This window comes from Cyprinodon variegatus, unplaced genomic scaffold (assembly GCF_000732505.1).
Source record: "Cyprinodon variegatus isolate N-32 unplaced genomic scaffold, C_variegatus-1.0 Scaffold45, whole genome shotgun sequence".
NCBI lineage: Eukaryota > Metazoa > Chordata > Actinopteri > Cyprinodontiformes > Cyprinodontidae > Cyprinodon > Cyprinodon variegatus.
The window spans coordinates 24,252-36,422 of NW_015150498.1; the positions used below are offsets into that span (position 1 = coordinate 24,252).

At 37.7% G+C, this 12,171-nt stretch overlaps 1 protein-coding gene across 1 annotated transcript in view; it reads right to left on the reverse strand.

Moving 5' to 3' along the window:
* Nucleotides 1-12,047, reverse strand: part of plin5 (perilipin 5) — a 14,503-nt gene extending 2,456 nt beyond the window's left edge. The window contains exons 1-7 of the mRNA XM_015370396.1: nucleotides 11,902-12,047; nucleotides 7,472-7,561; nucleotides 7,071-7,266; nucleotides 6,628-6,710; nucleotides 4,374-4,605; nucleotides 1,157-1,497; nucleotides 734-952 (exon numbers count right to left, since the gene is read on the reverse strand). Coding sequence (XP_015225882.1) covers nucleotides 734-952; nucleotides 1,157-1,497; nucleotides 4,374-4,605; nucleotides 6,628-6,710; nucleotides 7,071-7,266; nucleotides 7,472-7,540 — 1,140 coding nt within the window. The 5' untranslated portion in view covers nucleotides 7,541-7,561; nucleotides 11,902-12,047. The remainder of the gene's footprint in view (nucleotides 1-733; nucleotides 953-1,156; nucleotides 1,498-4,373; nucleotides 4,606-6,627; nucleotides 6,711-7,070; nucleotides 7,267-7,471; nucleotides 7,562-11,901) is intronic.
* Between the last annotated feature and the right edge of the window lie 124 nt (nucleotides 12,048-12,171).

Here is a 12,171-nt window from a genome sequence, read left to right on the forward strand (position 1 = left end):
TGCAGTATTTTTTGATGCAACTTTTCTACTTCTGTTATTTGCTGTTGTTTCTAAAAATAAATGCATAACGATATTACAGCTTTCATTGATTTATTTCAAACTTGAAACTTTGTTTGGCCTGTAAGGTGTAAAAAAAATAAATAAATAAAGAATTAACCGATTAATCGAATCGTATCGTGGTGTATTCTTGAGTATCGAAAATAATCGAACCGTTGGGTCAAGAAATCGATACTGAATCGAATCGCCATGATGGATGTGATTTACACCTCTAGTGTACCCCGCCTCTCGCCCATTGACTGCTGGAGATAGGCACCAGCACCAGCCCCATCTGGGACAAGCGTGTCAGATAATGGATGGATGGTTTTCCTAGACATCTTAGAGGAACCACAGACTGATCAGCACCTTTAAACAGCACTGAAACTCATCTAAAAAAAGCGCTACAAAGAAATGAGTAGATTTAGATTAGTATATATACTTACTATTCAGTCAGCAGTAATTTCTTCAACATATTACTTAGGGTGATAAATATATACTATATCAAACTTTTAATGTGGACTACTGAAAAAAAACTACCTAATTGATGAAAGTCTGACATATGCCTGTAAAATAGAAGGCCTAAACATATAAAGCAAATAAAAACAGCCATGATCAATAAACGAGGCCCCCCATTTAAATTCTCTTAAGCAGATGCATGAAAAAAAAAAATTAAAAAGTACTTGAAAGAAACTTGTACTTGTTTTAGATGGTGGCGGCTCCGCTCTAGCAGAACCGGAGTTAGGCTGCTGGCATTTCTCAGGGAGGACTGTAGTTCTTCAGCGGCTAACCGAGCACTGGTCAACTGTTCTTGGACCGTCCCTGGCAGACCCTGAGCACTGGACACCACGCTTGAGCATGACGCCTTTAGTTGGTCACTCAGGCCTTGCACCATAGAAAGGGCCCGAGTCTCCAGCTCCTGTAAGCATAAAGAGGATATAACATTTCTTTATGCAATACTGCTGCAAAGTTTACTATAGCAAATGTATTAAAATAAATAAGGAAGTAAGCATTAGTATTATGGGATGTACATTTTCTTAAATTAGTTCTAATGAACATGTAAAATTAGAAAATATATACAAATTTTCATAAAAATTATACCCATAATGGTTTAAATCCTGACCTCAGGCTCATGTTTGGACTCATCTGGTTCTGACTCAGTCGCTTCCTCTCCCTCCTTTTTTTGCTTCCACTCAGCCCAGCGATGCAGCAGCTGCTCTGAGGCTCCTGCTAACTGGTTACCAGCCGTACCCAGACTGGAACGGGCACTCTCCACCAGGTCCAGGGTGCTGGTAATCTGAGCCACCGCTGCATAAGTAGCATCCCTGGCCTTCCGTGCACGGACCAGAGACTGTTCCAGAGCTCGCTCCTGCACTTTGGCAGAGAGTTTCCCCAGACGGACAAAGTAACTAGGGCTGGTTGAAGCGGTTGACACCTCCAAGTTGGCAGGCTCAGCCACAGCAGCTGCAAGACAAATGAAATTATCTGAGTCATATGCTGAATTTATTGGCTATAACCATGACATTAGTACTCCAAATTACATTTTTAACAGTGTTAAAGACCAAGCAGTGCAGATTTAATATCCCCACAGCAGCGACTAAATGCATGCAATATAAAACCTTCAATTGTAGCCATTATTCTTGCACACTATCACAATCTTTTTTTAGAACAAGGTTGTGCTGTACTAGTCCAACCTCTTTATTTGAAACACATTGGAGTTTTTCTTCCAGGAACCATAGTCAGATCTTTCCAGCCCAATTTCAGTCACAAAGCAGACTTTAGGATGAACAGTCAACAAGATCAAAGGTGAAACTATTCAGGTGTTCAGATGCGACTTCTTTGTAAAGGTAGCTATAGTCAGGGTAATGGGAAATCAGTAATAGATTTGGCTTAGCATAGGCAGTACTTTAGTTAAGGGGGGATTGCATCCCTATTCTTAAAAAAAAAAAATAAAAATCTTAAAAATCATCCCCCTTCTTAAATAACCACCCCCCCATATCATCCCTTGTGACATTTTATTACTGAATGTATAAAATTTCTAGTATATATTAACATTAATGGCAATAATATTGCCCTTTCAACATTAGGCAGGCTGTGGGTTTATGAGTAGCCTGAGCAAAATAAATAAAATCAAAGAAGTGTCCTACCATGACTCTCAAGCTGATCTCAGTGGGAAATTTGTCCTCTGCATTTGTCCCTAACTATGTAGGAGCAGAGATAGCCATAACAGTCCAGGGACTGACTGCAGTTCTACTGTAAGGTGCCTTGGTCAAAGTCAATGACTGTCGTACCTGACATGTAATAACCATAAGTGCATATTACTTTAGTTTAATAGACTACATTAATTAAGCTATGTATGCTTCCAAACCAAAAAACAAAAAAAAACAAACAAAAAACAATCCTCATAAGTCATCATTACAATTGATGACATTTATAGTATTTGTGGTTTCAGTTGTCATATTTATTGCATTAACAGTCTTCTTTGGGGCCTGTTTCTTTAACACAGAATACCCACATGTCTGTTTGTGAAAGGGATAAACATGTTGGGTTACAAATAATGACACAATAATGATAATATTCTAAATCCGATCATATTGAGGAAGCAGACAAATCTCATTTCTTATATAATGTAAATGTTGACATTCTGCTATTTTTCCAAACATGCAAATACATACTGGCATTTAACAGACAAAATAGTTTGAGGGTATTTTCAATTAACATAACAATTACAAAACTCTCTGGTAGAGTACCAAAGTTTTGCCGCTTAAGAAGCTTTAAAGTACATCTGATCAGGGTTACCATCCTGATCATAAACCTGGAGCCTTCTTTCCAAGTTAGGATCAAACAACTTAAATCCATAAATAAAAAAATAGAGAATTCTTCTAATTGACACAGATCAAAACGATATACTCACCCCCGTTTAGGGCTGAGTATCGTTCAAAAATTTTCCGTGCCGGTACCAATACCAATACCTTCACTTCGATAACGGTTCCTGAACGATACTTTTTTCGATACCAGTTTTAATATCAATTCGAAGAAAAAGAAAATTACACAACATAATAAAGTACAAATCTTGAGTTTTTTTTAAGCTCTGATTTTTCCATTTACATTTTTCCTCTTACATAAAAACATTTTTTTTTTCAGTGAAGAAGAACAGTTGCACACAAGTCTGTGTCTAATATTCACCGTTACATTGTGAGGACCTTTTTACTAAGTAGTTTTTCTTTAGAAAAACTAACATGTCTGCTTTCTCAGGAGACAAACAAGCCCGTTGAATGGGATTCCTACTGACAGCGCACCGCAGGTATGTGGGGGTCTGAGCGGCTCCGACAGAAATAATGGAAGGCAGGATGGTAATCTGGATGAACTGACTGCATTGATTAAATTTTCAGGTGGATTTTCCCACTTAAAAACATAATAAAACTACTTTATTCCCACTGATCACAGCAAATACAAGTAACATCTGGAGGGACTGCACACGCAACAACACTAGTTTAATCACAGAAAATTGTTTGAATAACAGAGGAGAATTAACAGCTAGGTGATTGAAACCAAACCACAGCCGTGGGTTCAAACAGGATAATGAGCCTGAAGACTGAGGCCAATCATTTATAATCAGAAGACTGGTTAGATTACCACTATGAATTATGCCACAGGCTTATCGTTGGCAACCAAAGTGTTCGATTCCTTTCTAACCTGCTCGCTAATAATTAACCAAAACTGGTAGTGGTGTATGTATATATGTGGACTTTAATTTGCAAGTTCAACTTCTGTGGGTTTGAGAATAATCTTAATTCATTTAATTTTCTTTTAAAATTTTTGAGGTGGTTTGATGTGTAATACCACACCAATATGAAACATTCAAACGTATACGTAAAAGTCTGATGTTTACACCATTCCTGTTCGCATGTATGTAGCCTTCAAAACAGCCTAGTTTAACTAGTGTCCCTGTACTCCTCAATTGATGTTTCCATGAGCGTTCCTGCTTGCCTAGAGTACTGTAGGATGTCACAATTGCATGATGTCACAGTAGCAGGTGTCAAAGCTCTGAGTGTTGGAAATTAAAGCCACCGTTTGAGCCAAGAGAACAGAAGGTAAACTCACTGCATTGCCCTGACTTCCTCTCTATGAATAGCACCTAACCATTCATGACATCAGCTTGCAGTATATTTGATTCCATTAAAACCCCATCCTATGTACAGTCCTATTTATTACATTAATTTGCTGTTGCGTTAAACCATCAGTTCTCTAGTTCTACATGGCCAGACATGTGGGGTCATTGCTGCTGTCTATAAACGTATGAAATATTCAGACTTCTTTTATTTAGTATTTATACTGACCCAGCTCCCTCTCAGTAAGTGGCAGGTTGTGATCAACCCAGTCTTCAGATCGGCTGAGGGCCAGGCCCATCCCACTGCTGACCATCTGGCCCATCCTGGTGCTCATGACAGTGTTGATACCTCCGCTGACCGCTGCCCGGGTCAGCTCCACTCCACTCATCATGGCGCCCAGCATCGCATCTTTGGCCCCTGCTACTGACTGGTACACCATCCCTACAGTGTCTGACACCACCTGGGGGAGTAATGAAGAGGCAAGGTGTTATAGATTATGGGATTTTAAAGCATGTTAAACCCATTAGGGCTTCTATTTGAAAAAAGGAAACTAATCCTGTTTGAGGAACTTAAAGAAACACAGTGAGAAGGTCAGCCATTTATTCACATACTTAGTAAACTAATAAAGATGAAATTAAATATGGATAGCAAAATATAAGCAGGACGCAAATAAAACATTACTGTTATACAATAAAAGTATTCACACCCCATTCAACGGTTATTATAATATTTTACACTCACACCTGAGTTGAGTTTTCTTGATATCTACAAATAAAAGTAACTGACTTAAAAAAAATAAACAGGTAAATAGATATTCACACACAGAACTCAAAATTGACTGCATGTGCCTCTTATTTCTTGTGGTCACCCCTTCGATCATGGCTCTGCAAAACATTATAATCCAGCAGATTCATTCTTCACTCATTAGTTTAAGTTCAGAGCAGTTCTTCAATGGAAATAGGGAAAAAACAAAACCTGCAACATGTGTTATATTATTTGTACTTTAACATTAATTGGTTCTTTATCACAGGTTGCAAACCCATGAATCAGATTCTTCTGCAAGTTGGGGGCAACCTGCGATGGATTTAGAGGATCAAACATTAATTGGATCAAACATACTTTTCCTAAATATTGTCAATGAGACAAATAGAAAAAAAACAAAATAAAACTATGCCAAACAAGGCAAAGGATTTGTTTGTTGACTGTCAGGAGTTATGCTTTGATTTATCTGATCTCTAAGGAAAGGTAATCATTTTGAACAAACACTTCCAAAAAGCCCTTTGGGTCTCAATTAATAGGACATGGAAGAATTTTAGAATCACTAAGACCCCTTCCTAGATCTGGCGACTCAACCCAACTACAAAGTCAGGGACCAAATTTCAGAGGTTGTCAGACAAGGAAAAAGAAAAAAACAATCAAACAAAATTATCTGAGAAGCATCCCAAGCTTGATGTTTGAAAATGCCAAAAGTCACAAAGATAGGTGCTGCCTATCACCTAGTTATCACTCTTCCCACTGAGAAGCATGGTGGTGAGAGTGTAAGAGGGTCATTCTGTGGGAATATTTTTCTGTGGCAGGAACAGCACTGATGGGCTGCACAGAGGATAGAGCTGCAAAATACAAGGATTCCTCAACAAAACCACTCTGGATATCAGGTTAGGGCGATGGGTCATCATCATGACAAATTAAAAAGGAGCACCAATAAGTAACCATCCTGTAGAGAGGAAAAAAATGATTGAAACGGGTATACAAAGCTAATAGAGATAAACACCAGAGCTTCAAATGTGCATCAATAAAAATAAAATTAAAAGGCCACCACTGTTAATACTAATCAAACACTAGATTAGAGTGACAACACTTAAAGAAACTGCAAATCTTTTTAAAAGAAGTTTGTTCATCACAGAAACAGAAAAAGGGGGTGTTCCAGCTACAGGGACATTAAGAGCACAAAAGGCACAAAACAGTTTTTAAATTGTAATTTACAATTTTAAACAAAAATAAAGTGAAATGGGACAAAGAACACTGTTGCATAATTGACCAGATTTAAGAAGGACAAATTGCTACTAATTGTACGCTGTTAAAGAAAAGATCAACAGCATGTCTGACCATTACTATCTGAGGGGTTTAGCTGGTTTGGACCATACAGCTGGGCAAGCAAACACATCTGCAATGAACTACAAGACCATCTTGACAAAAAGGAAGATATTAAGCTGAAAGCGCATCTTCAACAATGACCACACAGACACTAGCAAAAGGAAATTGGTTAAAGTTTTCCACAGGTCCTTAAACAAACTGAGCTGCAATTCTAAGTCCTTAAAGGCCCCGTCATACTATTCAGTGCAGGTGCATCCAAGCCTTGACATGTAGTTTCCCCTACAGCCTCGGGGGATAATGATGTGCCTTGCTTTATAACCCGTCTGTTCAGAGGAGAAGAAGAAGAACCGGAGACAAACAACAGTTATTTAAAAAGGCTTTCCCTGACCTTGTCAGCTGGCTGATGAAGAATCGGCAGCTTCTCCTCCATCTTATCCAGACCTTTCATGGCATACTCATTCACCATGGCGACTGAAATGACAAAGCAGAGGAACCCACTTGGAAAAAAAAAAAATAAAAAAAATCACAGGAGTCAATATAGTTGCAGGCATATGAAAATATTTACTCTGAATTTAGTGTGAACAAGTACAGTTTAGTGTTAACCGAAGAGAAGCAAAGGGCTTCAAAGAAGCATGTTGTGAAATAGGAGGATAGTTTGTTCCCAGATACATTTCTAAGATGATCATGTAGCCCTGAGGCCATAATCCAACCTCACGCTCATTTCACACTTTTCCCTTCAGAACTGGCTTCCCATTTATTTAAAGGGTAGAATTCAGAGGACTGTTTATTGCACACACGTTACATCACACTTTGCAGAGAGAGGAAACTTACGCTGTGGTTCGATCATGTCTAAAACAGGTTTGGACCCCGTGCCTGCAGCTGCTCCCAGTGTTCGGACCCCAGTCTCCGCAGCATCCATCACCCCCTTCAGCATGGGGACGCTGTCTTTGGTGCTACTGTAAGCGCTGGACACGGCCTCGCAGGCTGAACTGACCAATGGCAAGTGGCTCACTCTGGCAACCACATTCTGCGACCAGAAAGTAATATTTAGGATCTTTTAAAAATGGTGAAACACAGTTTTGTGGAACAATTCTTATTTCATATGCTTTCACTACCTTTTGGAAGTACCATCACTTATCTTTTTTATTTTTTTTTTTTTTTTAAACATGGTACAAGTGTAAAATGAATTCTAATTTCTATTAGGTGTCACTGTGGGTCTCTGTGTTCCTCACCTGCTGCTCTCCATTAGCTGGTTCAGTTGCTGCAGCTCCAGCCTCATTAGTTTTCCCGCTGTCTGCCATTTTGACTGCTGGGTTCAATCTCTGACATGGAATACGGAGAGTTAGAAATTGAGATTCACCTCACTTTGCTCTGAGTGCATGATGAAACACTGCTGCTGCTCTGGAAGTCTTTGTTAAAGTGGCAGATATACTTCATCTTGCAGGAATAACTGTCCTGTCAGATGGTTTAAACGCACGCATAAAGAACGCTCAGTCATGTTAAACCCATTAGTCAACAAAGTGACGCAACAAGGATGAAACCGGTTTAAAACAACACAACGGAGCTACTTCTGCTCTGGCAGAAGAAACGCTATAAAAGTGAGTATTTGAAGATTTAAAATGTTGAACTTTATTTTCTTCTTGACTTTGCATATCCATATTCTTTTAATAAAAAAACTGATACTACTGAGATATACTCCTGGATATGAGTCTCACATTTAAAGACAAAAAATAGGGAGGCACTGATATGAAAATCTGGGCCAATAACAATATCTAATTACAGTATTGCCGTTTTACCAAATATTTCTCTACTGTTTGGACACCATAATAGACCAAACACAGCACTGACATCGCTTCTCTGCTCCAGGTAAACACTCACAGTCCAGAGCTGCATCATAAGTAGTCACATGACCAAACAAATACTAAATGACCAACCCCCTACCTACATGGAAATGAATGTTGTTCATTATTATCGACCTAATTTTACTTTTGGACTATACCAATATGTTTAAAAATGACAAACCTTGGCTGATAATCATATTAAAGTTGATATATTGTGAATCCCGGAAATAAATGTAAGTCTTTCATACAGAAAGAAGAAATGGTTTAAGTAGTAGTTTAAAAAAATATATACAGTAGAAGAGAGCCCAACAATAAATGAAACAGGATGTGACAGCTTGAGATCTGCTCTCAGGACCAGAGCAAAAGTTTAGAAAGCTTTCCAGAAGTCAAAATATTCCAGTTGTATGTTTTTCTTAATCCTTGGTCTTTAAAAAGCTAGAACACACAATAAAAATTATATTTTTGTTTAAACTAATAGAACAAAAGGCTACACAAAGCTCACTTAGTCCATATTTGATCAGCGGACGTTCGTTTAGATGATGATGACTAACACATGAAATTAAATTAAGCTCTATTTTCTCTTAGTACTCCTACACTGTACCCCTACTTCAAGACAGCACAAGGAGATGTCATTTTAGGAGCAGATTACTTTTTATAAAAGTGTTTCTATAACAAACACCACCAGAAAAAGCTATTGGAGTTTATGCATTCGACTCGTGGCCCAACCAATAAAAGTACAAAACTCCTCCCGTTGATTCATTTCCACTTTCTTCCTCCCAAAAGTATCAGAACACAACAAAAAGAGAAAAGCATCTCCTGCATCATCCCACTCTATGTATGTCTAGTCTACAGAACATGTGGTTGACATCTGTTTTTTGCTCTAGCAGATGGCACACAGAGGCATAAATGGACTCAACCTGTCTTCACCTGTCTCGGGACACTGGTAACAGCTGCTCGACAGGCATGGCCTGATGTATCTGACAAATAAGTCACAGAAGGACAAGAGTATGAGACTGAGCTACTGGAAAAATATAACCACCAGCAGCAGAAGAGGGCTGACCGGCTGAAAGCTGCAATAAGACTGAAGAAAAAATAACAGTTTCATCCACCTGACAGGAGGAAAGGTTCAAAGAGATAGCCAACTGTGCTTCAAGAAACTTCATCAGATTTTATAAAGAGACGCTGTTTAATAATTTCAGATGTTTTAGATGTCAAAGGGAATGAAATATTCCCCCTGATGTTTTCACAAAACTGTTGCACTCCAGCCTCCTTTCTGGGCTCTATGTGAAGGAAGATTGCAATTTATTGCAACAGCTTCATTGAGCAACAAGCCTTCTTCCAAGTGTCAGCTGGTGACATCTTCAGTCTTCATCATAAAGCAAAGTCTGGCTATTGGGGCTGAAGTCGAGCACAAGATAAACCTGAGATAACTTCTGAGATATGGCAGAAAAGATATGCTTTGCAAACGGGTCTGTCCATAAATAATCAGCCCACTGACAACTGATTCCTGTTTAAAAAAAAAAAAAAAAAAAAAGACTTAAAGATCCTCATGGTGCTTAAAAACCTACCCTATCAAAAGAAAATGGTTACACTCCACATGACCTTTGATAATAGGGCCAGTGCAGATTACAAGAGCTATTAAGATATTTGCTAAGTTATGGCAGTGATTATGAAACTCTCTTTAATGATCATTCCCTAATTAAAATCTCAAATGATCTGCTCTTTACTGTAGTATAGGTAGCCACTAGCACTTGTTCCTGGTTCATTATTGTTCATTAAGTCTTGGTTAGTTGGTGCAGGGATAACTTATAAATAATGAATGAAGAGAATCCCTGAGTAGCAATAGAGGCAGCCCAAGTATCACCAGGACCAAAGAGTTAGAGAGGCAGGAACTGGTTTAAGATGAGCTGACAAAGAAAAAAACAACATACAAACCAGAAGGCTATTTCTTTCTTTTCATATTTGGCAAGTGTTTAATACAAAATATAAACTAATCAATTAAAATATAATTTATGTCACTCAACTTGTGAGTACCGGTAACTGTGATCAACAGGTCAGACACCGAAAAATATAATTTTTTTCTATTCAATGAGTGCATTAAAACTAGAGAATGACTGATACAGGTTTTTGTTTTAAGGCTGATACCAATACTGATTATTTTAACTGTGGCTGTTGCTAATTTTTATTTTGTTAATTCATTTACTAATTATGAATAATCAGATGGCAAAAAGTTCCTTAAAGAGGTTTTTTTTACAGAACTAAATCAGGTAAAACTAAAACTTTTCCAGTTGAGTTCAGGATAGTTAATTTTTATTTTTTTTTACCTTAAATCCAAAATATTTATAGATTTTGTTACAATTTTCGTATACTTATTGCCCTAAGTTAGTTGCTCTGTCAGCTAAAGGCATATTTTTGAGTCTCTATACTCCAGTTAACAATGATTTGATTACTAAATTAGTTTACGCTTATTTCAGAAATCAATTCATCGTGATTAATCCTATCAATTGTTTCAGCCCTAATTTTGACATCAGACTAACTGATCCTAGATTTATGATACTTTTGGGACAAATATTGCTTTTTTGTTACACAAGTCTTAGTTTAAGCAGAAAAAGAAACATTTATAAACGAATCAAACAAAACATTACCAATGGATAGCTAAAGAAGGGAGCAGCAATGTGTGTTGTCCACATGATCTCAGGGCATGGCTGCTGAATACATTTATGAATCGGCAAATGCAGAGAGGTATCAGCCAATACCAGAAAAAAAGGCTGATATCAGCCAAAAATATTGGCCGGCAGAGGTATCGGTCCATCTCTAACAAAAGCTAAAGTATTTCTACATTTTCTTGCTGTAAACACAGCAACAGTTGTTCTTTTAACACATGTAGGCTTTAAAAGATGTGAATATTAAGTGAACTTCAGAAACTCATGGTTTAGATGCATACATGGAGATAATCAGATAATTTAATTTTTCAATTTTCTAGGGGTTTGAAACTACCCTAACCAAAAAAACCTGCAGCACATAAAATTATTGTATTACCAATGTTTCTTATATCTAATCACAGAACCTAACCAATATGTTTACACAAATGATTTTGTCTGTGTTACAGCAGCCTGAGGTTTGAATGGGAATTATAGGCTGGAAATTATATGAGGGCCTCAAACAGAACCAGGTAATATTAAGACCAGTAAAAAATCTGATCAGTACATCTCTACCCAAAACTTTTAACACAAAAAAACAGTAACAATAAAAACGAATCATAGACTGAAAATTATTTTTCTTGATAAAAAATAAATTCTTTTATGTGGTTTGAGTGAGCTTTTCTTTTTAATTAACTTTGTTAGTACATTTTTGTTGGAGAAAATCAACACAGGTAAATGTTAAAAACTGAGATTGTTTTTTGTTTCACAAAATAACCACATGGTTAAAGTACCTATCTGAAAGGATATTACCACATGTTTGGAGTAAAATCGTTGATTCTAACAAATATAAATCACCTCTAACTACTTGTGGACATTCAAAGGTTTCCCTTGCACGGCTTTCACTTTGTGGTCAATGAACTTTAGCCCAGATGAGGAAACAGACTTATTCCTGTGGCTAACTGTTTAAATTAACGTTTCCATCTTCACTATAACCTCACAGCTGGACGTTTGTCAATATTAATAAAGGTAAGCAAGGCTGCAGCATCGAGGTGTAAATAAAATCAACGCCCTGTTTATCACAGAAGAGGCCATGCTCGAAGCTAGCTTAGCAACAGCTGGTCATTTAAGGTTATTGAGGCTGCTTTAAAAACTGAATAGAATAAAGAATAAAACACTGACCTGACTGACACGCCGCTTCCTTTCTGCCCTTCAGTGACCTGTCGTATCAAGGCTGCTCAATAAGCGAATCAAAAGCTTATCACAGATTTTCTACAGAAGTATTGAGCAACTGGTAATTGCAGGAAAGGGGCGGAGCTCTGCGCTCTTTAACCAACTTTTAACCAATCAGATTTAGTCACTACTTCCTGCAACTGCCTCCTTGGTGGGTCAACTTTTAACCAATCAGATTTAGTCACTACTTCCTGCAACTGCCTCCTTGGTGGGTCAACT